Raw genomic sequence first — 25,794 nt, 5'->3', positions numbered from 1 at the left:
GGATACACTTTGTTTTAACAACGTAATTCTAAACATATTGTTTTCGTCATATTTATTTATTTATCTGCCCAAAATATTCATTAGGGTTGTTTATACTTTTGGTTTTGTCCCAAATCTTTATAAAAGTGGAAGTATAATAAAAATACATATACATTATATTTCTTCTGTAGAGGTTACGGCAGATAAATTTATGTGTTTAATTAATCAAATGAAAAAGAAAGTACAGCACAATGATAAACCCACTCATGTAAATTTTGCTTAGGTCGACTTTGGCCAACAGCAGACTGCGCAATTTATCCAGATGCGCGGGGAGAATGAAGCCCTCTTCACGGGGGCCTGTTGCGACCTCGGGAAAATAATTTAAACATATTATATAACACCAAAATAAGTACAGCTAGATCTGACTCCATATTGAACAGTTCTGAAAACAGTTTTGAAAACAGTTTGAAAATATTTTGCCTAGTGTCAGAAATTATTACCGGCACTTGTGACTGCAGCTGGTTGCTAGGTGACGGGGGCGGCAAAATGTAGGTGTAACTACCAGTGGCGTACAAGGACATGCTCCGTAGACCGTCTCATTTCGCAGTCTGCGAGGCTGGGTCCTCAGGAGGCTGGGTCCTTATTCAGTAAATTAGCTCAGGATAATTGGATGTTCTGTCTACACCTGTTGAGGTGAGGCTAATGCAGGATTTGCTAGCTTGATGCTACCGGCATTTAGCGGCAGTGACTCAACAAATTGCCTGTATGAAAAGCAGACTGCTTGTTTAATGTTAGACTCACACCAATAGCTCAATATGATCATAACAGGATTGCTTTCATATCAGAGATCAGATGAGGTGGAGCTGCCTCCAGCAATAGAGGATGAGGCAGAGAGAAGCAGCAGCAGCACAGGGTTGCAGAAGGTATGTTATATGCTGTAGTCAGGTGATTTAAATGTATCAATGAAAGGAAGAAGTGTCAGCTACATGATAAGAAGGGGATACAGTTTGAATTAAAGTAATACAGTGTAACACTGTACTTTATTACTTTTTAATGTACAAATACTTTGTTACATTTGTTACTGCCAAGGCAGTAAACCTAAGGGAAACACTGAGCATATCTTTTTATTTAAAAGAGGGAAATAAAAAAAACTAACTTTTTTAATAGAGAAAGCGTTCTAATTTAGTTTTAAACGTTCTTTCTTATTAGCACTGACTGCTATGCCTTGACTAAACATTCTTATCAAGTAAAAGCTAACAGATAATTAGTTTCTTGACTTGACATTTATGAGTCGTTTTCCCTGTCTCGATTTCCGGCATGGTGTCAAGTGTGATGTAACCATGATGATGCCATATTGTCTGGAAATGTATCAAATCTTTATAATGTCATACAACTGGGGAAAAAACGTTTAACTCGGAAAGAGAAACTGCAAAATGGCAGAAGAGTATTTTCCTACCTGCAAAAAGCAGAGTACCTGTTTTCAAAACGCAGCCGTCTCTAATGTACCGATGTCTGAGCTGAGTTGTGTTTCTGCGCCTCAGTCGGAGCAGGACCAGGAGGAGAGCGAGGGCGAGGACAGCGCTGTGATCATGGACCGTCTCTGCAAGTTCATCTACGCCAAGGATCGCACCGACCGCATCCGTACCTGCGCCATCCTCTGCCACATCTACCACCACGCGCTGCACTCCCGTTGGTACCAGGCCCGCGACCTGATGCTGATGAGCCACCTGCAGGACAACATCCAGCACGCCGACCCCCCCGTACAGGTGAGCAGGCTGTCTTTTATTTAGGGTTCATAGCTGCTCTCTTGTGTAGCTTTGTCTCTAAAAAGCTCTCTCCATCTCGTGTAGATCCTGTACAACAGAACCATGGTTCAGCTTGGCATCTGCGCCTTTAGGCAGGGCATGATTAAAGATGCCCACAATGCCCTGCTGGACATCCAGTCCTCTGGCCGCGCCAAGGAGCTGCTGGGTCAGGGTCTGCTGATGAGGAACATGCAGGAGAGGAACGCAGAGCAGGAGAAGATCGAGAAGAGAAGACAAGTAAGTCCTGTGATTGAGATCATGTTGGTTTCCTTGTTGGTGAACCTGCTTGGTTTAATCTAGGCTGATGAATGAAGGTTACAGTATACATCGAATACAATGGGTATGAACTCATTCTGTCAACTTTCATTTTCCTAAATATACATTTATAGTAGCAATTTTAGATGTGATTATATAAGTTTCAAATGTGTAGGCATTTAACAGGGTTCCCGCGGGGTCTTAAAAAGTCTTACATTTGATAATCTGAATGTAAGGCCTTAAAAAGGTCTTAAATATGACCAAAAAATAAGAAAGGTCTTAAATATGATTTAGAAGGTCTTAAAAATGATCGGTTTTGAAAGGTACTTCTGTGTTGCGATCGCCTCTAAATGTGTTTGGGGGAAAATGTCCGGGCTGCAAAGTAACCAGTACGATAATAGACTTTCAGTTCCCCCCAACAATTTGTATTGAAATCAATCAACATGGAACCAGTAATCACTAACTTTGTTTCCCCCGGCCCCTTATCGGAGAACACCCAGCTAGTAACCTAGCAACCAAGCTTCAGCTAGCGGCAGTCAGAAACTCATGTCTCTTCGAATCTACTTACAAATTAATATGGGGAAGTGTAAGTTCAACCGTATTTGGTTGGAAAACATCGAATTTAGTGCTTGGTTGAAACCGGTGGAGGGGAACGTGTTTGAAGCCTGCTGCACCTTTTGCAAAAGAAATCAGCGTTTGTTTTGCTAATGTAGCGTTAGAAAAGCGGAGGTGCTGTAGACGCTAAACACCAATCATACAACAGCAATGATGAAAGATTGTAGCCAAGGCAGCAGAGCTCTGAATATAGCTCTTGTTACTCTCACTCGCACACACACACACACACACACACACACACACACACACACACACACACACACACACACACACACACACACTAGGGCTGCTCGATTATGGCAAAAATCATAATCACGATTATTTTTGGTCAATAATTGATATCACGATTATTAAATACGATTATTCATTGACTTTGAAAACATCCATTTATTGAACTTTAAAACAAATAATAATTTGAACATTATCTTTTTAACTGTTGATTACCCTGAACGTATAATTCAACTGAAAAAGCAATTCAAAAACTAATTAAATAAATTATATATTTAAATAAATAATATCAACATAATAAATACCAATAAACAAGATCAATAAATATTTTGGAGCGCACTTCCACAAGCTACTAAACATATATAAATATTATAAATAAATATAAATTAGACTCAAATTAATTAGATCAAATATGTTGTCACTGTCACAACCTAGCAAAGCTAAATAAATTTTTTTCGATTATGTTGTTTTGTGATTGTTGCAGGCCAAAATCGTAGTTGCGATTAAATTACGATTAATTGCACAGCCCGAACACACACACAAGCACACAGACACACACACATACACACTTTTTGGCTAACACAGTTCTGTACTGTTATGCTGTTATGTGCAGTCATTGTTCTTATGTTGAACGCATGAAGTACATTTTACGTTGGTAGAGTCATGTCAGTGGGACCGTGATGTTTTCTGTCTTTCATAGCAGTCCCGTTTCCGTTCGATACTTTCTCACTGGCTGCACCTTTTCCGATGCGTCGATACCCTTAGGCCCTGTTTTCCGGCTCTACTCGACCAGAGTTTTATATTCGATCGATTGCATGTCGGCTGCATTACAATAAATGTGTCGTTAATATAATGCTCTTAGATCTTGATTGTAGGCCGAAACCTGCAGGAACCCCGTTTTAAAGTTTAGTTGTTTTTCGAAAAACTGTTACAAACTTTTGGTACGAATTTCCAAGGGAAATCTTGTCCTATGAATAGTTTGACCGTTCCTGACGTAACGTATTGGGTATTCCAGTAATGCTGGTACATTTTATTCTATAACATTTTGCATTGATTCTTCCCCTCGCAGGTGCCGTTTCCACATGCACATCAACCTGGATGCTGCTGGGAGTTGTGTGTACCTGGTGTCCCGCATGCTGCTGGAGATACCCCTACATGCCGCCATGAGTCGAAATGCCCGCACGCAGGATGATCAGCAAGCAGTTCCCATCACCGCTGAGAGTGGGAGAGAAGACAGCCTCTTCTGGGTGTGCTAACATGTTGCCCTCAGGCATCTCTTTACCACCAGGATGTTAATCAGGATGGGGAAATGAGTCTCACGTAGGACACTCTGTTTGGTCCCGCAGGACCCCCCGAGAGATGAGGGAGGCAGATGTGGTGGCCGCCAGTTAAGCCTGAAGATGGAGACGGCGCACCTGCCACTCCTCATTCATCACACGAAGAGATGAACAGCAAGGTTGGGACCTGCTTCCCCGAGACCGCAGCGACCTGAGTGCCGCGGAGATGGCTCGTCAGGTTAGGCATACACCTCTCATCCATCACTTAGGTGTTACAATCTTATGGTTTTAGGGAATGAAATCTGAACTTGCTTTTATCAGAATACCTTTATTAGTCCCACGGAGGGGACGTTTGCATAGTTACAGCAGGAAAAAGAGCCACAGACGGCTTAATGTTACATATGTTAAATGTGAGATGCATTAAAAAAAGTACTAAGTTATGATATGATAAAAAAGTTACATCATTTAAAAAAAAATACACATCCTGTTACAGTTGTTAGGATTTAGCATCCAGGTATATATTGCACCGTTATTAACGGCGTCTATATATTACACATATTGCATATTGCACATTATATGAATTCATTCAACAGTGATCCTTCAGATTATTATTTCAGATCATCCCATGATGATTTAATGGCACTAGCATTATATTTGTAGGTATAAAGTCATTGTGCTTTCCTTGTTGAAGTGAATGTATTATGAATTTCCCTATTGCCTTTCTTTGTATAGGAAGATCCAAGAAGAGTCCCTGAGGACTTATCTGTTCACGTACAGCAGTGTGTACGACTCCATCAGGTAAGAACAAGATGAGCACCAGTCACTAGCGAAGCGCTGTTAGTGTTACACCGTGTTCTCTGAGATAAGGCGTCCGTTTGTATTTCTATATCTATTCAGATGTTGCACTGCCTACTCACGCAAACTTAAAACATCTAAGATGGCTCAATTTTCTTTCATTAATGATCATTGTTCCTGTATGTCCATCTGTCCTTTAGCATGGGAACACTTTCTGAGATGTTTGAGTTGGAGATCCCAACAGTTCACAGCATCATCAGCAAGATGATCATCAACGAGGAGCTGATGGTACGTTTCTGACTTCATTTCCTTTTCATCTTTGCATGTACAATTACCTTCTCAATGTTGTTCTCTAAACCTATTGTGTCTTCTTGTTCAAAAGGCGTCCCTGGACCAGCCCACTCAGACGGTGGTGATGCACCGCACAGAGCCCACCTCCCTGCAGAACATGGCCCTGCAGCTGGCTGAGAAACTGGGCAGCCTGGTGGAGAACAACGAGCGCGTCTTCGACCTCAAGCAGGGCATCTATGGAGGCTACTTCAACAGAGGTGAGTCGGACAACACGCTTGATTATATGCATTATATTTCATATTGTATAGGTGTGTGCGTAAGTGCTTTCTTCAAAAAAATAATGACTGTTTTTTTTCCTTTGCATTACAGATCAGAAAGGTGGCTACCAACAGAACAAATCTTACAACAGAGGTAAGTGAAGCCACACTCACCTGAGCGTGTTGTTTACTCCTTACTGCTTTTAACTAAGTTGCTGTCTGAGTTTCTCTGAATGTAATCAGTAACTAACAGTCGCTCTGAGCGGCTGCCGGGGGAGGCGGAGTGAAGAGACGGCTGTCATAGTGAGGGGAGATGTGGTGTTTGAAAAATGTTCAGGCAGTCTGTCCTGTAAGGCATTCCTAGTTATTTCACTCGCTGTTTCTTTTCTTTTTTAAGAATAGGATATGTGCTCTGTTAGCTGCACATAAAGTTAGAGCTCCAAAAAAAATGTCCAAGCAATTTAACCTCCAGACCGCCACATACCCTCTCTCCTCAATGATAATTGAAAAAAGAAGCCTGAGCTCCGTTTTATGGATATGATTTTAAATCCATTTGTATAACCTTGTTTTCCTCTTTGCTTGTTTACAGAGGGGAGAGGAGGCGGTTACCAGCAGAATAGGGGAGGCTACAATCGCGGTGGTTACAGAAATCAGAACTATCAGAACCATGGCAACCAGGGGAGCTATCAGAACCATGGCAACCATGGGAGCTATCAGAACCACGGCAACCATGGGAGCTATCAGAACCAGGGGAACCGTGGGAGCTATCAGAACCAGGGGAACCGTGGGAGCTATGGGAACCGTGGAAACCATGATAACCATGATAACCATGATAACCATGGCAACCGTGGAAGTTATGGGAACCATGGAAGTTATGGGAACCATGGAAGTTATCAAAACCACTCAAACTACTGAGCTGGAAACATTTAGATTTCAGTCTTGACCCCGAATTAATTTTCATTCCATAACAATAAATGCTTTCCTGAAAAAGCTGAAAGTTAACATGGTACAAGTCTTTCCCACTGCTACTACATAGTGTGGATTTTCAGTACTTGGGATAAAGGTGAAGAGTTTTGAAGGTTGTTATTATTGCTAATAGAGAACTGCTTTATACAGGCATTGCAGTCAGGTGACAGACACGTCAAGTATTGTTCACATGTACTTATGAAATAAACAATTACCAAAATGAAATGTGTTTTCCATTCTCTTTTTCACAGTTTTTATAAATTAAATTCAACAACAAAAAAAGCATAAAATACATTGACTGGGAGGATACATAAATTACTTTTACTAACAGCCAGTACTGGTGTTAGGCCTTTGTGAATTTGAAGAAATGATGTGTATCCTCATGAAAGGGGTCTGTCTGTTCTGTCAGTAGAAACCTCAGGAACTGCCCTCTGGAATTACATACAGATCCTTGATGTCAGAGTTATATAAACAAAATGTGAAAAAGTATCTAATTTAAAACGATAAAAAAAGCTATTGGTGTTTGCAGTGAGAATTCTACATTCGCCAGACATTAAACTCACATGTTATGGCTCTTATGCCTCAAAGCTGCTAATTAGCACTTTTAAAGGCTTTCCAACAAAATGTAGTGTGAGGCTTGTAATATCAGTAGTTATAAATTATATAAGTTTCTCCTTGTACTCAGAAGTATGGTACTTTTTCCGTCTTGTTCAAACCTTTAGTTAACTTCTGTCAAACAGTTGTGAACTCGAATGAGTGACTTCTCCAATGCTACAGGGTCAGTGTTCAGCGAAACATCAGTGAGACTTGGGCAAAGACTAACCACCAGACACCAGACTCACTTCCACCTCCATATTATCTTGTTAATGATGTGTTGCTCCACCACTATCAGTGTTTGTTTGGCAACATGTGAGTCTCACAGCATAAAAAATATGTTTCAAATATGATTTATGTCATTAACAGTTTACCTTTTATTTAAGTGCTTTTACCAGAAGTCTAGAGTTGTGTATCAGTGGCACGCAAAAAATAAAGAAAAAGTATTCCTTACATTTACGCACTTTATTATAAAACACAGATCTTAACAGTTTTTCATTCACAGCAGCATGTATTTGAGCATCTTTTCCATGGAAATTAAAACACTGTTTCACCTTTTGTTCTCAGTTGCCATGGAGGTATATTTCCTAATAGTATAGGCAACATACATTTTGATGCAAACTATTTTACCTATTTAAAATGTGCTTCATTTGCATTCCCTTCATCAGCATACAATAGGTTGTAACTTTCATATAAGCTCTATTACATCTCTAACAACTCCAGATATATAAATGTATATTGTTGTTCCCTTATTCTACATCATCTCCTGATGGGGAGCTCTTGATATGGTTCTGTCCAGCGTTTGTCTCCTCTGTTTTCCATCCTTGCATGGGGCCTATGAGCGGCCCCCCCTCAGAGTCAGCCTCCTGAACAGCTCTTTCCTCAGAAGGTCCCTCTCTTTGCGGATTCCCTGCAACACGGTCTGATTCTCCTGAGCCCGACGCACCAGGTAGGGCAGCGTGTCGTCCACCGAGCCGTAGGGCACTGACTTGTACACGGCATAACCCTCCTTAGCTGGCGGTAGAAGGACAAAAAAGTATGGAGTCAGAGCATTGGTCCTACAACGGAAGTTTTGCAGGCCTACACCCTCAAACAGACAAAATATAAGAAGTACTTTATTGATCCCAAGTTGGGACATTTTTGTGTTGCAGCAGCATAAAAAGACATGGCATACAATAACAATTAAAAGACTAGAAATATAAATCTCAATAGCAATAAAATAGCATTTAAAAAAAGGAGAAAGTATACATGTTTTGCATTACGTTTTAGTTGAATAAAAAACACTGGATAATTTGGAGAAAACTGAGCTCACCCAATGTGAGGGAGACGTGGTCACACATGCCCAGCAGCTGCCCGAAACACACGGAGCCTCCGTCGTTGGCAATCCCCAACTCTTCCATCCTGAAAATAAAATACACAATAGTTAGATACGTAGATAGATAAATACTTTATGGATTCCAATTTGGGAAATTATTTTGTTACAAAAGAAACATCAGTGTGTTCAGACAAAAAATGTAAAATACTTAAAAAGTGGAACAGAGAATTTATAACTAAAAATTAAGTTCCAAGTAAAAATAAAATGAAAAATATGATATCAAATATAAACAGTATAACAATTCTGGATAATTAAAATGTTTTAAAAGAAGTCCAAAATACTGCAGTTAGTAACAGGAATATATCCTTACACACATACAATATACTAGTATGAATCAACCTGGTGATTGAGACCCAACTAGTGTTCCCAATATAAACCAGGGGTTTTGAGAAAGAGTACTCCAACTATTTATCATTGCACTTTTTTTGTGTAAATTCTCATGTTAAAGTGTGATTTTGACTTCATGTGGTCGTACCGTTTGGCGGCCCGTCTCACTGACTCCTCGTTGTGAGTGGCGACAATAATTCTGTAGCTCTCCGGGTTCTTGGAAATGTCTTCCAGCATCACATCCAGCGAGCCGTTATAACTGCACAAACACAAGCAAACTGTTCAATAAATGTTACTGTGGGGGACAAAATCTGTCTGTTTTCTATAAGGCTAAATGTACTCAATGGATAGCAGTTCAATTCATTTTAATCCAGGCTTTTAGGATTTATCCAGGTGCATTGGTAAAAACGACCTAAGTAATAGGCTCTGTTATCTAGTTTAAAGTGGACCTATCATGGGGGTCGAGGCATGAGCATCATGTTACCATGCTGTTACCATGCTGTTACCATGCCACGGCAACCTCTCATTCCCCTGATAGGTGGAGAGTTGCCCATATAGGCGGAGCTCCCCGTTTCTGACGTCAGAACAATTTCAAATCTGTATCAGTCTGTATCAGCTCCGTTGCAGCCCCGTTTTTAGAGATTCATTTGGGTATGGAGGAAAAGAGAGAGGGTTGTGTTTTCTGACACTTGGTGAGTTCCCTGACACGCCGGGGACACATATTCATGTATAAAAGTGCATTTTGCATGATACGTCCCCTTTAAGCTTAATATGGGATGCATTTGCCTTGTAACGAATAATGATTGCTGCCTATGACCCACCTGTCATTGGTGTCCTCCCAGCACTTGTGCACGGGGTCCGGGCGACCCTGCTTCTCTGCCAGCTTCCTCTCTTTGTCCATGTAGGCTCCTCGCACCAGCTTGACCCCCAGACAGAAACCCTCAGTCTCTGACAGACGCAGCGCTTCTAACAGGAGAGACCTGGACTCCTGGAGACATATAGACATATCTATACAGATCTTTGATAATGTTAGAAAATACATACAAGCTAAAATGATCTATTTTGTGACATTCAAGATATTTGCCTTCAGGTAACATTGATACGTGTTCCAGATCCAGGCGCCATCTTTGTTAAACTTCTTCATCATTGCCATGGTGACAAGAGAGAGGGCAGGGTTCATGTAGGTGTATTCTGCATCCACCAGGACTCTGACTTTGTTCACACTTGCCTAAAAAAAAGTTAAAAACAGATTTGATTTAGATGCAAAGTAGTGACTCAGAATTACAAAACACAATCAGTTTGATATTTCTTCCCATGTAATAAAGATTTCCTTGACGTCTGTACCTCTCCTATTTGATTGAGTCTCCGCAGGCTACAGAGGAAATGAGAAACGTCACTTTCATCTAAACCAGGGAAGTTGATTTGCTGAGAGGCAGAAAGGTCAGAGGTCATGTCATTTCACAGAAGCATTGTATATGTACAGTATTTGAACTGTAACAAAGTGGATTATTTAGATTAACTGTGGATATACCTCTCCATCCATAGCTCGTACAAGTAGATTCAGGTCGTATGGTTGTTGTGCGATGAGGGTTGTGAGTTTCACCTTTACCGTAGCAGTACAGAGAAAGACAAAATGTCTAAAGTTTAACTGGAATAGCTGTGGAAACATCAAACACTGAAATGTGTAGTCTTATCTTTTTTTCCCACGTATTTGAACTACATGCAGCTATCGCTTGGGGGCAAAAAACCTGGGAATATCCCATATGGGTCTGCTTCTAACCAAAATGTATAACAAAGTCTTTGGGTTAAGAATTTTAAATGCCCCCTTTATTGATTTCTTGACAGATTTTTAAGTTTATTAAAAAGGTATTTTTTGCATAATAACGTTAAATGTAAAGATAATATGTTAGTAATAGTGTAATTAAATATGTCCTGGTAACATTTTGATGATGATGGAGTGCATTGTCTTACACACAGCTCAGGGCTGAGCAGCGCTGTGACCTTCAGCTGCATCATGGGGTCTCTGCTCCAGGTGTTACTGTGGGATATTTGTACACATTCCAACATGGCCTCCATGTTATCGTCATATCTCTTCTCTCTGGTGGTGACAAATAAAACTTTAAGCTGTAATGTACTTCACTTTCAACATGCAATAACCGCTTACTTGTAAAACAGCAGAGTATAAGAAATGTGTGTTTCCTGTCGAGCTGAGGTGCAATCTTCTACAAGAGATACTTCCTAAATCAGCATCTAATTTGCCATTATAATAATTACTTTTAATAACCTTTATTATCACCATGCCATGCCCAGCCTCGTAATCACATAGTATAGACAGCAGCATTTTGTCGTAAGCAAAGAACTTGATAAATGAGATTTGCATTATGCTGTGTGTGAGAGTTTATAAAAGGAGGCTTTGATATTTAATAGCCTTACTGGATGGTCCTCACTTACTATGCGTAGGATGCAGCATAGGTTTTTATTAATGTATAAAGCCATTTTAGGTAAGCTTCCACTGCCAGATTTGCTCCAGTTTGTGACTCTCACAACCTCAGATCCAGTGCCTGGATATGGTTCCAGGTACCTGCTGTGCGGACTGAGGCTGGAAAAAGGAGTCTTTTTTATTATGGTCCTTTGTCTTGAATGACCTTCAATCACGCCTCAAACTGACAGCACTTGTCTCTATAGCATGTTTTAAATTAAAGTTGTCTGAAGTCCTTACCACCAGCTGCTCTTGCAGAAATAAGTAGTGTACATTGCTTACTGTCCTAATGTGCACAATGTAGTGACTGCTTTTTCGTCTTTGGTTTTCTTAGTTATGTTCTCTGTATTTTGTATGTGTTATGTGTGATGTGTAACGTTGCTGCCTTCTTGGCCAGGTCAGCATTGAAAATGAGATTTATGTATTCACATTTTCTTTATAAATTCAAGGTAACAGGGTGAATAATTAGTATACCTTTTTTTCCATGCTTTGAATGCAATGTCAATTTCTGTTTGGTCGAGCCTGAGCTCACTGAGTTATTAACAGTTAGACGTACCCTGTGCTCTCTCCCAGATCCTCCTCGATGGGTACGGCCAGCATGGGCCTGAGTCCCAGCAGGCTCATCTTCTCCATGGAGTGAGAGATCTCACTCTCATTCTCCCCGGCCACAAACTGGGCATACACGGTGGGACGCAGCAGGGAGGAAAACGCCCTCCTCCCCAGCAGCCTGCGCGCCACCGATATCAGCTGGAAGAGGAGAGGAGGAGAAGAGGAAGTAGGAAGAGGAGGTGAGGGAGGGTGATGGAGAAGAAGATGGGAAATAATGTAGTGACACAGAAACAGTGATGGAATGTAAGTAAGTCCATTTTGAATGTCTTTAGCTTTACAAATCAGAGGATTTGCTGCATTTTTATTTCATTAAATGTTTTGAATTCTGTGATATTGGTTGGACAAAACAAGAATTTTGAATTTGTCACTTGTGGCATTTCTCACTTTTTGCAGATTCTTTATGGTTACCTGCACCCTAACAAAAAAGTTACATTTTACTGAATGTACTTACATACTTCAAAAGCATTTCTACTGAGGGACTTTGCAGGATAATCATTTTTACTGAAGTTAAGGATCTAAATACTTCTTCCACCACTGCAGAGAAGCCCTTATTCAGTATATTTCTCTTGTATTAAGACAACAATTTACAGTGTGCAATATAACACCACAGTAAGGAATCATAACAAGACAACACAGACAGCACCTTGACAATATTCGTGTTAAGTGAATGTCAAAGACTAGGATCCCTGTTATCCATTAATTTGTCAGTGCGAATAATGATCAATGGCAACTCAAGTCTTACCTTCCCACTATTGTTGACCAGCACAGAGAAGGAGCAGAGGTGGAAGATTCCCAGAGCTCGGAGCAGCTCTCCCAAACTCTTCACCCTGAAGGCACTCGGATCCTCAAAGGCCAGAGTCGCCGAGAGGCGATCGGGCTGCTTGACCGCCACCGTCATCCTGGAGGCCGTAGTAGCCAGAAGCCTCAGCGACAAGAGGTGAGGGAGTGAGGGACGCAAGCGAGAGCACATCATCATCCCTGGAAAAGTGAGTAGGTTTTTTAATGTTATTGAATCAGCCTTTAGGTGATGTTTTAATGATTAAGGGCTGTGTGTCTATGTTGTTGTGTGATATCTGCTCCCTGAGTAAGCTGTATATGAAGGGTTTTTGTGTGTGTTAAATAGAAGTACAAAGAACACTAGTGTCAGAGAGACATTATCAGAGCCTGGGTTTTCAGATCATTCAGTGAACTAACAGTTAATGATAGTTACATTTACTGAGAATACATTTTTAAAACAAAGCGAAATCAAAAGAGCCCTCTATCTGAAATTGACAATAATTTGTAAAATGAAAAGGTCAATATAAATATCTTACCCGCCATTGAATAGCTTTTTTCGAAAAGTCCCTCAGTAAATGATGGAAAGCGAAGGTGCCACGGAAATATTCCTCATTTTTGGCTTTCTACCGGGTTAATAAGTGACTACATTTAGGTAAACATCAAGTTGACCCTTAGCATCAACACACAAGTGCTCCCTAAGTTTGACGGATACACTGTGTATGTAAAGGTTTGAAAACAGCCAAAATCACATTAAAAGCTAACTTGGTCATAAGAAATATTTTTTACTAGGATCTGGATTTCTTTTTGCCAGTTTTGGAACAAATGTGTCTGTAAAAGGCAAATCTAGGCTTTGATTAGGCAGTCAGATGGTATTGCAATTAAAGTGGGTCAAGTTAAAGAATTCAACTCTTAGCATTAATGATTATACATTTTTATTTAAAATTATTACATTTCTAACATTGAAAAATAGTTAATGCTGTGATCCGTTTGGGATTTTGAAATAAGGAATGCTACATTTTTGATGAAGCTTGTGTGAATGCCTGCATTAAATCAAGGACTCTTTAAGAAACCCAGGGGGAAAGTGAAACTAACACCCAGAGAGGTCAATTATTTTCTGAGGGGGGTTGAGAATTACATATTTCCAAAAAGACACAAAAAAGCAGCCGTACCCGGACAGCTGCCTGCTGTCAGGGTACAGTCAGGGTACAGTTTCTCTGACCTGACAGAAAGTCCTCTAACTTCACACACATGTTACTCAGATCTGTGTTATGCTGACACTGCTAACCAACCTGGCATGAAAATATTTCTAGTTGTCCAAAAATTATAAGTATCATCATTCTTATGAAGACAAGTTTGGGCACTCTTGGGATATTATGCAGAAATGTAAAGAGGTGCCAAGTAGGCCTAATCATAGCTATCAAAGATGACCGTTCAACTGAAGCAGCATTTTTAGCAGATAGCAACTTTGCTAAAGAAACACAGTCCTCTAGCAGGTAAAAGACTCTGAGGTAACTGGCTATTCATTCAAGTATTTAATTTCACCAAGTAAAAAAGAGACACGTCAAAGGAAGGACTTGAGATTGGCGACGACTAAAGATGTTGACAGTTTTTACACTAAAAAAGAATAGCATTGTGTTAGGTAGGTTAGCAAAAAGATCAGAAACAGCTAACCTGGCTAGCTAGCTCACTTTTAGCATGTCTAGTGTTTCAGTGGAAAAAATAGAATCACAAAAGTCGTGGACATGGCATTTTTTTTATTATTCACACTGGAATGGATATTTCATAAAAAAATGTTCAACAGCTATATATACAAACTTAAATTTCATTCCGCTGCTGAATTCCTGTGAACACACACACACAAACAATACATTAGACTACTTAAACTAATGCTACACATTGCTAAACCCCCTAAAAGCGCCATTATCAAGCCGTTAATCTTCTATACTAATACACAGCTCTTGTGCTCATATCCAGGTAAGACCCCTGGGGGTGGGCGTGTACGTGCTGGTGTTGTCTGTACAGATGCCTGAACGGGAGTGAAAGGGATGGGTGGGGGTCCTGACAGAGCCGAAGAGGGTATGACGGGAAGGCAGAATAGAGCGACTGGGGAGGATTGGAGGAGGGGAGATTGGAGGGAAGTGATGGATCCAGCTGAGGCAGGAGAGACGGGTGGTGCCGTACCATCTCCGGGCGGTAGTGGGCAGCAGGATTGAATTGTGGGATACCACTAATATCAACTTGAGGGTACGAGGAGTTGGAGGGATTGGCCAGTGTTTGAGGATAGGCTGTTGGTGGCATTGAAGGAGCTGAAGAGACAGACTGCTGGAAAGAAGAGGGCACAGCCAAGCATGAGGAAGGGTGGGGGTGAGGGAGGGATGACGGATGAGGGAAGGATGAGGGAGGGAAGGCTTGGGTTTGGTGGCTAAGATTTTGGAAGTTAAAGGCATGATGGGAAGGGTTGGAAGACATGTTTGGAAATGATTGCATGTGTGGCGAGACAGAAGGGAAGGGGAAAGATGTACCATGAGTGGGAAGGGAGCATGGGAGACTGGGGGCTAATGGGAGGTTGTAGTTGGAGAAAGCGGTAACTGGAGCAGGATTTACAGGAAGGTTATTTGGATAGATAAACACAGCTGACGTTTGATCAATGGGAGAATGACTTGCACTGGAGATTGAGTCTCCCTGCAGGGGCTGGTCACTGAGCAGAGAATGAGCTGATATCTGATCCTGCAGACCTGTCTGACAAGGTGGCACATGAAAGGAGGTGTCTGCTGAAGGTGTGTGTGGGCTGATTGTCTCAGGCATGGTGTGATAGGAGGGAGAGGAGGAAAGAAGTAGCTGCGGTGAGGAGGAGTTAGAAGGAGGCGGCGTGGGGAAGGTGAAGGTGGTCTGCTGCAGCAAGGGAGTGTTGGAGGAGGAGGAGGAGAGTGTAGGGGATGAGGAGAGGATGGGGGTGTATTCGATAGTCTGAAGATTGGATGTATCTGATGAGTCAGGAACAGGGAGGAAGGAGGACTGAGGAAGAGGAGCTAAAGGGAAAGAGGAGTTGGCCTGAACAGCAGGGAAGTTGGAGGTGTAAGCCTGTGTGTCTGATCTGTAGAGGAGAATAAAAACATATATTAGAAATAACAAGATTTGTTGCAATATTAGTGACATTTAATCAAATGTTTGTTAATCAAATGTAATCAAACAGAGAAAGTAAGAACCAAGTTATTAAATAGAACTTAAAAATTGTAGTTAATGTTTGATGCAAAAATGCTGTTTCAAGCATCTCAAACATGGAGATGTTCTGCATTGAAAATCATATTTATCTCAATATAATTGAAAAACAAGGCAATTTAAGACCCTGGACTTTGAGAAATTGATCTGCATATGAACCGATGATGGAAATATTTGTAAAATGCAACGCTACACAAGAACACATCCCTCTGTCTCTCTGTACACCTACCCTTCAATCAAATTCGCCACCTCACTCCCCGGCATGTCCTGCATCCCGTTGGCCATGGAGATGCCGATATCGGACATGTGCGAGGCAATAAATGCCTGGCCGAGATCTAGCGGCTGCTCCTGGATCAGTGAGGCTTGATAGGGGGCTTCCTCTGGTCTGAACCCACAGGAGGGGTTGGGCATGGGGGGCAGAGAGGCCAGAGCGAGGGCCTGCAGGTCTGTGCCCGAGGTCATTTGCTGTGGCTGAAGGTCAGTAGAGTCGCATGGATCACAGTTCACTAAGGGAGGCAAAATAAAGTTTATTAGTATAAAGCAATCCATGGCATTGTAAGTATAGTCATATTAGAATAATAAGCAAATGAATCATTAAGGTTTCTTACCAATATCCAAGGTTTCTGTCCCGTCACATATTTTGCGCTTCTGTCTTGCGTCTCTTTGTCTGCAGGGAGGGAAAAATGAGTTTAGATCCTCAACATCGTGTATGCAAAGGTGTGATCTGTGTTTCTATTTGCTGTGAATTACTTTTTGCTGTTCATGCCATCCTCTCGGAAGCCTTTAGCGAAGGGGTTGGAGTTGATCTTCAGCTCTGTGATCTGAAAACAACCAAAAAGAAAACTGTTGGTTTACCTTCCCTGGACTTCTGCTTTTGGTTCTTTGTTTCTGTTACGACCCCCTCCACTCCACTAGAGGTCTCTGTCTTTGTGTTCTGCTGCCTGGCTCTTGTTTGTGTTTCAGGTGATCAACCTGATGAGCCACACCTGGGCCGTCTACATAAAAGGCCAATCCATACTGCCCTCTCACATTTTCACACACCCATAGACACGCAATCATTACTGATAACTGACTTCCACGTTTAGGTTTCTTTGAAGACCTTTGGTTTTTGTGGTATTGTAAATAAATATGCTTTTTGTTACACTTACTTATCTAGTCTCCCATCTTTGTTGCAGCCTATGAGCCAGGCCGTAACAAAGATGGGAGACTGGATGCATTTAATCTCTTATTTTGCTCTGATGAATATTGTTGCTTAAGATATTGGCGCATAGAATATTCCTATTCTCCCCTTTCCTTTATATAAATGTAGTATAATGGTACCTTGTTGTTCTGGTAGGCGGTGACTGTGAGAAACTGGGTCTCAGGGAAAACGAAGGAGTGCTGCCCTCCGCCCCACCTCAGCACGTCTCTGGCTTCAATCACATGAATCCTGGGCTGGTAGCGATGCAGCGAGTGCAGGATAATCTGGGAATAGAAGAAATTAAATTGACTCAAAATGCACCATGAAGACAAACCTACCCTTAAAGATTGGGTGGTGTGTTTGTGTGTGTGCAGTCTTTGATACGTACGTGTCCCTGGGAGTCCAGTGTGTTGTTGGTGAGCTTAGCGTGGTGAAAGGAGATGGTGCGGCTCTGCCAGTGAGCGCCTGTGGCAGGTGAGTCCGGGTGGATGAAGACCCGGTCCGGCAGCCTGGCCTCGGCCCCGCCAACAGCCTGCCAGGCTCCACCCTGGAAGCGATAGCGGGAGTTGTCCAATGGGACGATGTCCAGGAGGACGAGGTAGCGGAGAGATGGGTTCAGGCCAGAGAGCTTTAACCTTAGCCCGGGGAACATCCGTCTAAGAGAAGGGGGCACGAAGATTTAAGATTTAAGAAACAGATTGGAGAATTCAAAAGAGTAGTTAAAGTAAAGACAAAGGAGGAGGAGTCAAAGATTGATGTTCTCTCACCTGCCCTTCTTGGTGATGATCATCTCTGTGCCAACTGTGGTGAACTGTTTCCATAGAGAGGCGTTCTCCAGCTCCATCTTCACCTGATCTTTTGGGGTTTTGGTGGTAGGGTCCTTCAGGGGAGGGGGCAGCATCCTTTGTGGCAGGGCTTTGGCCGCCATGTCACAGGCGGCGGGAGGAAACATCTGCATGTGAGCTGGAGCCGGCCGATCTGTGGAAACACATAAATCCAGGAAATAAACATTTAGATAAATGGTTGAAATAAAGGCAATATGCGTTTTATCATTTGTACAATATTCTTGGAAATTGAAATATAAAAGGTAGCAGAATACTATTGAATGTGTTTAAAGTGAATTAATAGACGAATGTAACTTTTTTAATTATTTTATTCAAGCAATGTAACTTATTCAATTTGATCATCTGTGACTACTTATCTAACAAATGTTTTAAACAACCTCAACAGTGATGATTCTCAAACTTGTATTGAAGATTATTCAAGATAACTTTGAAAAAGATCAAGATGAAGAAACATTCACGCTGAAACTGATTAAAATGTAAAGAAAATTGTAATTGAACTGTGTAACATTTTTATTTGTAACATATTATAAACACATTAGTCAATTCCTTGAAAACACACATTTATTAGATTGACTATGTTCCCTATTTCCTCAATGTCACACCTTAATAAGCTTGATTTAGCGCTAATTTAGTTTGACAGAAAGTATTCAAAAGTTTAAATGTCCATTCTCTTTTTGCCTTACACACACACAAACACACACTCTTCCTCACCTCTGTAAAAGCAGTCTCCGATCCTCTGAGGTCCCAGAGTCAAACTGGGGTAAATCTCCATGCTCAGCATCTTCCTCGTCTGTGTGTGTGTCTCTTTACTCGTCCTCTTCAGCTGCTTCAAAGTAACATTTCCCTCTTCAGCTCCTGCTGACTCCTTCTCTGTTCCCTTGGGGTCAATCTCCTCTTGTACTGGAAACCTCTTCTTAGTTATGTTCTTCAGATCGGTTCCTATCCCTCTGCTTCCTTTGCTTCTAATGCCCACAGCGGTGTCTTGCTCTGTTAAATAGGTGTGTGTGGAGCTTCACACTTGAGGCCAAATGGCTCTTCTTCTGCCTCCCTGTCTCTCTCCACACTTCACCCTCATCTCGCCTTCTGTCCCTGCTCCACAAACACAAACAACCCGGTCATATAGAGAGGTGATTCGCAACATCTAGGGTTTACTTTAGTGTCTGGAGGAACATTTATGTGATGTGTGTCATTGCGTGTCACTAGAGGTATAATAAATACCTAAACTTAAATAGTGTTTTGAGTTATTTGTATTTTTGAGTACTTTATCAAAATGTTTCACGACATTCCAGATTGAAATATTGTGCAATTTACTTCACTACGACTCTTTTACTGCTGTAGATACTTTGCATTGAAGTATTTTACAACAAGAAGGAAACAAAAGCAGTTCTGCTCCACCTGTATCGTTAAAATATGGCTATTACGTTAATGTTATACAAAAATAAACAACTTATTATATGTCGTTTTTTATACTTTTAAATGTTTACATTTTAAACGTGTTTTTTCCTATATTTCTGTACTTTTAGAGGACTTTGACCGGAGTATTTTTACTTTGTGATGTTGATGTTTTGCTTTAAAAGGGAGCTGAATACTTCCACCACTGCATGTCATGAACAACTGGCTCTGATTCATCTGTTATACATATAGCAAATGTTTCAATATAGATAAATAGATATATACTTATATTCTTAATCCCAATTTGGGAAATTATTTTGTTACAGAAGCAGTGTGTTCAATACATTTAAATATAAATACTATGCTTTAGTCATTAATTCAGCATTGAATACGAGGTATACATGTGTGTATGTGTTCATGTGATATTAAAACAGACAAATGCAATTTGTAGTCTTACTTTTAAGTTTTTCTGTAATAATTATTCGAAATGCTGCCTTCTTTAAATGCCTTTTTTAGGGGTAAACATAAATCTGCTTCACTGCAGCCCCCCTGTGGCTGTTTGATGGCTTGATGACATGTTTCTTCCTCTCAGCACTCTGCCTGTTAGTTCTTCTCAGCAGGGAGTCAGGCTTGAATGAAGGTGGAAGAGGTAGACAGTTTGGCCGACGGCTGCAATTTGTCCCCAACAAAAACACGAGTGTGTAGAAGTTTATATGAATACGTTTGAATTCAGGTAAGAACATGGTATTACAGCTGATTCTGCGAAAGCGTTTCTTGGAGTATTTAAATTATAACTGTGTGCAAATTGATTCAAGTGCAAAATATGCTGTCACATAAGAGAAAAGTTGGTGTGCAGACAGGGTTTCAGGTGAAGGAGACAATGCGGACCACACAGACAAACCTCTGTTGGTACCAGGCAGGACATTAGTTTGTTGTGTAGGATATTTAGATCCTTCACTTGCAAATGCAGTGATACCACAATGTGAGATTACTCGACTGCAAGGCCAAGAAGGCCAAAACCGTTTTTAATTTTTGAGATGTTTGACTGTTGTACCATGTTGTCTTTCAGACTAGTTGAAAGAAAACATCCTATACACATTTAAGTGTTTATTGAACTACAATTAGTCTATTTGTGTCCGTAGATATCTCATAAATTCACTAAACGTTGGCCTTAGATAATGCTTCATTTGCATATTCAAACATAAACCTTCAGGAAACTTAATAGTTACTTTTTCTTCAAATGAAATGTCATTGGGTAGAGAAACATTAAATGAAATCTCTAAAATGACAGTGCACCTGTGTGGCTTTAGAAGTACACCATTGTATGTATTGAAACCTGTTAGTAGAGTAGGATTTGACATGTCTCCAGCTAAATGAAATAGTAGGCTGCTTTTTACCTGCCAAAAAACTTAAAGAAAAACTTAAAAAGAAAAACTTAAAGAAACATAGATCACAACAAATCTTCCTCAGAGACTTGATTATGCAAGGACTGACAGAGAGGCTTTTTGAGAACTCTTGGAACAGATCATAGAGGCTTTTAAATAAAGGCTTAATCTGAACTACTTGGAAAAGCAAGAAAATCTTCTTTAAAAGCTTTGAGGAGCAAATCTACCTGCTCATAGACAACTTTAAAGAGTGACAGCTGGAGACCGTTTCCAGGAGTGAAGTATAAATGTTGTTGTAGTTGTTGTTTTCCTTCTCCATTTGTGTCTGTGTGTGTGTTGGAGGGGATAAAAGCTAGAAGGGGAAGTGGAGGTGTGAACGCCACACTGAGAGAAAGGTCATTACCTTGATGAGGGCAGCGAGGTGTGTGTGACGTCTCTTAATGTTTTTATGAACTAACAGGTGTGTCAGCCACCAGACTCTGTTACAAGCCATGATGAGGATTGTTAGTTGTTTTGTTTTTGTACCATTACTGGAGTGGGGGGCAGGTGGTGTGTGCTGTTGACAGTGCATTAAGGATTACCCTAGGCCTGCTCCCGACATGTATGTGCTAAGTGGTTTGATATCCACCTTTGTTTGCTCACTGAGGCCTAAAGGTCAGGTTACCGGGGGAAGAAAGGACACCATCAGAGGCATTTGTTTTGAAATGTTCATTGCTGGCTCAGATGTTCCTGCTGTTCGAACACTTCCTTCATGACAGGGGGTTGTCTGAATTCCTCGAGCATGTTTACAATGGAGCAACAAGCATTGTAATCTGACGAGGATTAGTGTTGCTCTGTGCACACACTGTTGCTTTTAGTCTGTGGGCGTCTCTCCACAACAAAGAGGGATTTTTGATGTCACAGATTATTGGGATTGAAACATACCGTGTGTTGTCCATAAATAAATCCTCTGCATGCAGAAAACACGTTGTCAGATTACACGCTTTATCTGCTTTCACTGTGCATATTTTGTCTCATCCAACAGGCAAGGACCCATTTTTATTAAGATTGTTCCAGAAATACATAATAACATGTACCATAGGAAGCACAAGAGGCACAGAAGACATGTATTACTCTTTAGATAGCTTAGATGTTGCTTGACAAACAGTTTGCATGGAATATATATTTAATGCAGTCATTTCACACACACACCTATTTGAATCTCACAAATAGAAAAAGATAGGAAATTATTCTAAATGAAGTATTGTGGTGTTGCAGAGAAGTCTAGCATTACAAACGGTTTTCTACAGAATTAATCAAAAATAAAATTGTTGGTACAGATCCTATATTGTACTATTATCATAGTAGTATTGAATTACTATTATCTAATATTGTCAATCATACAGCAATATCAGTCACTATAATCGTTTTTTATTTTTGAAATCGTGCAGCCTGAGAAGGTGATTTGGTAATATCTTTTATTTTATCCGATCAAAACAGTGAAAATGTATCCGACAGACAACAAGTGTAGCTCCCCGCCGGTCAGACCACCTCCAGAGGGTCTCTGTCTGTCTTGGACACCACCACAGTCACACTGTCAGGAAGACGCACAGCCAGCTTCTCCCTGAACACCGCCAGGAAACCCCGCTCACTGTTGCTATGGTCACTGAGGATGACGTTAGTCCCCATCGCCACGGCGTCCAGAACCTCGTGGTGGGACATCTCACCTGAACAATGTGTATGATCATTACAACAGCAGGCGTAATCAAGTCAAAACATTGACAGTAAAACTGATCAGTTATAAACCATTTTTTTTATGACATTGAAATTAGATTTTTATTTAAATGTACCTGTGATGTAGAGGTCTGCCTTGACTCCGCCCAGTACTGAGGCTCCAGATCCAGCACACACAGCCACGGTTTCCACAGAGGACTCTGAAACATACCATTATACAATTCAAGGACACGTTTAGGGTTTTATTCAATGTTTGAGCTTTTAAACCCCAAAGAAGCCAAGTCCAGGCTGACATCTCTGGCAGAGCTTATTATGATATTCCTAAATCAGGCTTTAGACTTAAAAAAAGAGAAACTGCAGACCATTCAGAACATCTACAGCTCCCAGGCTCTCCTAATGGGTGGGTGTTCAACATACTTTACGTGTTTATCCAACTAATAACACCGGCACAATAACCTCCTGTCTTTCTGAGAGGTATTTACCTAGCGTCTGTCCTGATCCCAGAGCCAAACGGAGGTGACTCAAACCCAGGTGGGACTTCATTTTCTGGATGGCTGCTGAAACGGTCACTGGCTCGTCCAAAACACTAAGTCGTCCTTGGCCGTGACCCGGGAGAGGAGGCTGCAGGGAGTGGAAGGTGAACAAGAAATAAACACTATGCATGTATATCACATCATAACTATCCACAACTATTTAGCGAAATAATCAAGATAGAGCTTTGTCTCCATCCTAAAGTAGTATTCTTTCTATCCTGATTGGTTTGTACTGAATAAAAGTAATGATTTCGTGGTTTATCGCGCGCGTGCGTGCGTGTGTGTGTGTGTGTTCTGTACCTTTTCTAACTTGAGGATGCTGAAGGACAGGCTGGTAGCATTGTGTCGTAACAGAGTCTGGACACTAGGGGTCAGCGCTGAGTCACTGCAGGTCACGCTCACATGGATCCAGCTGTTGTCTGGTCTGTAAATAGTGAGGACAAACAACCTGTCATTCACCAAAAGGACTTATAGGTTTTGCATTTTTAAACCTATTACTTTCAAAAAAAAGTATACCTCAATTTGCCCCTGACTATGTTCTTATCAACATAAGCTTCTGTTCTTTTGACTATTTTGTGAAACTCCCAATCAGCTGGACAAAAGCAATCAAACAGAGTGCTTCCTTTATAGCCTTTACTTTGATGTAGAAGTTATGTAACCAGCTTTTGGTAAAGGCGCTGGCTGTGTGTCGGAGAAGATAAAGGCAGATCTTACGCTATCAACAAATGCTTTTATAATAGTACAAAAATACTCCTTTGTTTTTTTTGAGTAGATAATCTGCTTCCTGTTTAGAAAGGCATGCCCAGTCTACATGATCGGTTATGTGTAATACTTTTTTCAGACTGTTAGTATGGATAGGGTTCATTTCTGAAACGGTGCTAAAATGCCTGGGTGAACGCAGATTGTTTTTTAAAATCTAAACGTATCAAAGGTGTGAAAGTGAACTCTACAACTGCATTGGATTCACAAGAGGCTTTGATATCAAACCCAGAACAATAAACAAGTCTTTATACAGACGTTTTGGTTAAAAGTGAAAACATGCAAAACTAGAAAGATGGTCCTTAATTAAAGGATAATTTCACACACAAAAAATGTAATTTCTTTAACAATTACCAACCCCATGTAAAAAATCTTTGCTTTTCTCACGTGCCTCAACAGTGAGACGTTCTGTTTTTTGATTCTTTATTCGCTGTCTGATCCATGTGAGAAAAATATATACAACTGATCATTTTAGTGGTGAAGTATTCCTTTGAAGTGAGTATGTGAGGTGCTTATTTAGTTATTTATACACTTTTCTTTGGTCTATGCAAACATGTACAGGACCTGCCGGCTGAATGCTGTAGAGTTGTGTCACTGTCACAAGCCTTCAGTTCCTCCATCACAGCGTTTAGTTCCTCTGTACTCTTGACTGTGAACTCCAGTTTGTGGCTGTGGGAGGCGGCTGCGTGGGCCTGACTTAGCACGGACACCTGGCCGCTACCTGAGAGGCAAAGAGGGCGGAATAAGACACCCAGGGTGACAACAAGATGAGGGTCAGAAGAGTGGGTCAGTGTAAGGTTACACAACATTTTAGCCTATGTCTTCATTAAATATGCAAGTGTGACACATTTTCAACTCAAAATGACATAATTACCCAATCCCCCAGCCAGCCAGTCGTTCACTCCTCCTTTAACGCTGTCCCACGAAGTGTGAGGGGAGAAGATCGCCATCCTGGCCTCCACAGCCCGGATGGTCAATCGCTGCTTCCAATCTTTCTGAACCAGACGCTTGAAAGGCCGAAACAACGGGGGGTGATATGAAATGATGAGGTCACAGCTCATGGCCTCGGCCTCATCCATGACAGCTTCTGTGAGGTCGTTGGTCAGCAGGATAGTTTTAACAGGCCGGGGTTTGCTGGGCTCCACCAGGAGACCCACATTGTCCCAGGACTCGGCCAGAGACAGAGGAGCGAGCTGCTCCAACACCTGCAGGACCTCTTTCAGCTCCATCAGGCCGGGACAGGGAGCAGAAAGAGAGAGGCAGCGGGTGGGAGGCAAGTGAGAAGATAAGGGGGGGACTGAAGTGTGTTGGCTAAAGAAGATGTGACTGTGAGTTGGTGGACGGAGAGATGAAAATGGAGAGATCCTGGTACAAAGTCTTCTATAGGTGAGTGACAAAAATCTACAAGAAGGGCTTCTACATCCAGTCAACATCAGTGGAGACCTGTGTGGACAGAAAATAACGAATATAAGTCCTAGCTAAGTAAATAAAAGTTTAGTTAGCAACAATTATAATGCTAGTCCAATATCTAAAATAATGACAAAGAGTATGACGATTACCTGGCATGCAACCCAAACTTTAGGGTTGTTTTATATGAATAAAGTGCAGTGACGCTACTTCAAACCTTATTTATGGGTCTAACATTACCTATAAGTGGCACTGACTGCTGAGGAAGCGTGCAGCTAACAGCAGGGCTAGCTAGTAAGCTAACATTAGCAACTAATACACACTCAGTCCACACCGATATAAGTAAAAACACACTAGAAATATAACTTTCTGTGAGAGTGAACTTATCGTACTTTCGCTTGCCTTTCACTCTATCGCCACGAGACTAGTAGCGCTCTCTTGTTGCTGAACACATTTCTCCAGAAGTGACAGAGAGCGAAGCAGAATGTCCCTGTCCGGCTTCCGTTTTTTAAAGTGACGGGCCCTAGATGATTTACAAGTAGCTAAATATGTAATTGCAGTAGCATACTGCTGGTGGAAAAACGATTTAAATGGCTCTGTTCTAGTTATGTCACACTGTAAACAATAATTCACATGGTGGATAAATTAGGAATTTAAAATGTCAGGAACTCCCCTGGCTTTCACCTAAATAAAACGTTGACTCAAAGAGACAAACTATTATACAAAGACAAC

General features: G+C 41.2%; 4 protein-coding genes across 6 annotated transcripts in view; 1 reads left to right on the top strand and 3 right to left on the bottom strand.

The window, feature by feature from the left end:
- Positions 1 to 6,687, top strand: part of eif3c (eukaryotic translation initiation factor 3, subunit C) — a 13,025-nt gene extending 6,338 nt beyond the window's left edge. Inside the window, 11 exon segments of the mRNA XM_010780159.1 lie at positions 1,521 to 1,745; positions 1,830 to 2,044; positions 3,952 to 4,063; positions 4,065 to 4,129; positions 4,229 to 4,316; positions 4,318 to 4,397; positions 4,892 to 4,957; positions 5,155 to 5,242; positions 5,337 to 5,502; positions 5,615 to 5,656; positions 6,092 to 6,687. Of these exon segments, the coding sequence (XP_010778461.1) occupies positions 1,521 to 1,745; positions 1,830 to 2,044; positions 3,952 to 4,063; positions 4,065 to 4,129; positions 4,229 to 4,316; positions 4,318 to 4,397; positions 4,892 to 4,957; positions 5,155 to 5,242; positions 5,337 to 5,502; positions 5,615 to 5,656; positions 6,092 to 6,417 (1,473 nt within the window). The 3' untranslated portion in view covers positions 6,418 to 6,687.
- An 840-nt stretch (positions 6,688 to 7,527) lies between these two features.
- Positions 7,528 to 13,221, bottom strand: prodh2 (proline dehydrogenase 2). Its single transcript, XM_010780157.1, has 11 exons — positions 13,166 to 13,221; positions 12,595 to 12,830; positions 11,800 to 11,990; positions 10,736 to 10,862; positions 10,296 to 10,367; positions 10,109 to 10,189; positions 9,849 to 9,992; positions 9,586 to 9,752; positions 8,913 to 9,023; positions 8,375 to 8,463; positions 7,528 to 8,076 (listed from the first exon to the last, which is right to left on the bottom strand). Exons 1-11 carry the CDS (start codon positions 13,170 to 13,172, stop codon positions 7,898 to 7,900), a joined length of 1,404 nt encoding a protein of 467 aa, XP_010778459.1. The 5' UTR covers positions 13,173 to 13,221; the 3' UTR covers positions 7,528 to 7,897.
- A 1,352-nt stretch (positions 13,222 to 14,573) lies between these two features.
- Positions 14,574 to 19,072, bottom strand: tbx6 (T-box transcription factor 6). The gene is made up of 8 exons (XM_010780158.1): positions 18,585 to 19,072; positions 17,796 to 18,006; positions 17,417 to 17,684; positions 17,169 to 17,312; positions 16,599 to 16,669; positions 16,457 to 16,515; positions 16,078 to 16,354; positions 14,574 to 15,723 (listed from the first exon to the last, which is right to left on the bottom strand). Exons 1-8 carry the CDS (start codon positions 18,652 to 18,654, stop codon positions 14,574 to 14,576), a joined length of 2,250 nt encoding a protein of 749 aa, XP_010778460.1. The 5' UTR covers positions 18,655 to 19,072.
- Positions 19,073 to 21,668: 2,596 nt separating this feature from the next.
- Positions 21,669 to 25,569, bottom strand: nif3l1 (NIF3 NGG1 interacting factor 3-like 1 (S. cerevisiae)). Of its 3 annotated transcripts, none has more exons than XM_010780154.1 (7): positions 25,455 to 25,569; positions 24,530 to 25,098; positions 24,220 to 24,376; positions 23,197 to 23,320; positions 22,846 to 22,984; positions 22,480 to 22,563; positions 21,669 to 22,356 (listed from the first exon to the last, which is right to left on the bottom strand). In XM_010780154.1, the coding sequence occupies exons 2-7, from the start codon at positions 25,086 to 25,088 to the stop codon at positions 22,172 to 22,174; spliced, it is 1,248 nt and encodes a 415-aa protein (XP_010778456.1). In that variant the 5' UTR covers positions 25,089 to 25,098; positions 25,455 to 25,569; the 3' UTR covers positions 21,669 to 22,171. The 3 variants fall into 3 exon arrangements, with proteins under 3 accessions (XP_010778456.1, XP_010778455.1, XP_010778458.1); XM_010780153.1 differs by having other exon boundaries at positions 25,465 to 25,558; XM_010780156.1 differs by lacking the exon at positions 25,455 to 25,569 and adding an exon at positions 25,215 to 25,393.
- Between the last annotated feature and the right edge of the window lie 225 nt (positions 25,570 to 25,794).

This window comes from Notothenia coriiceps, unplaced genomic scaffold (genome assembly GCF_000735185.1).
Source record: "Notothenia coriiceps isolate Sejong01 unplaced genomic scaffold, NC01 NC01_scaffold00021379, whole genome shotgun sequence".
NCBI lineage: Eukaryota > Metazoa > Chordata > Actinopteri > Perciformes > Nototheniidae > Notothenia > Notothenia coriiceps.
Note: the sequence above shows the minus strand (reverse complement) of the source record. Positions and strands in the feature narration are given on the sequence as shown.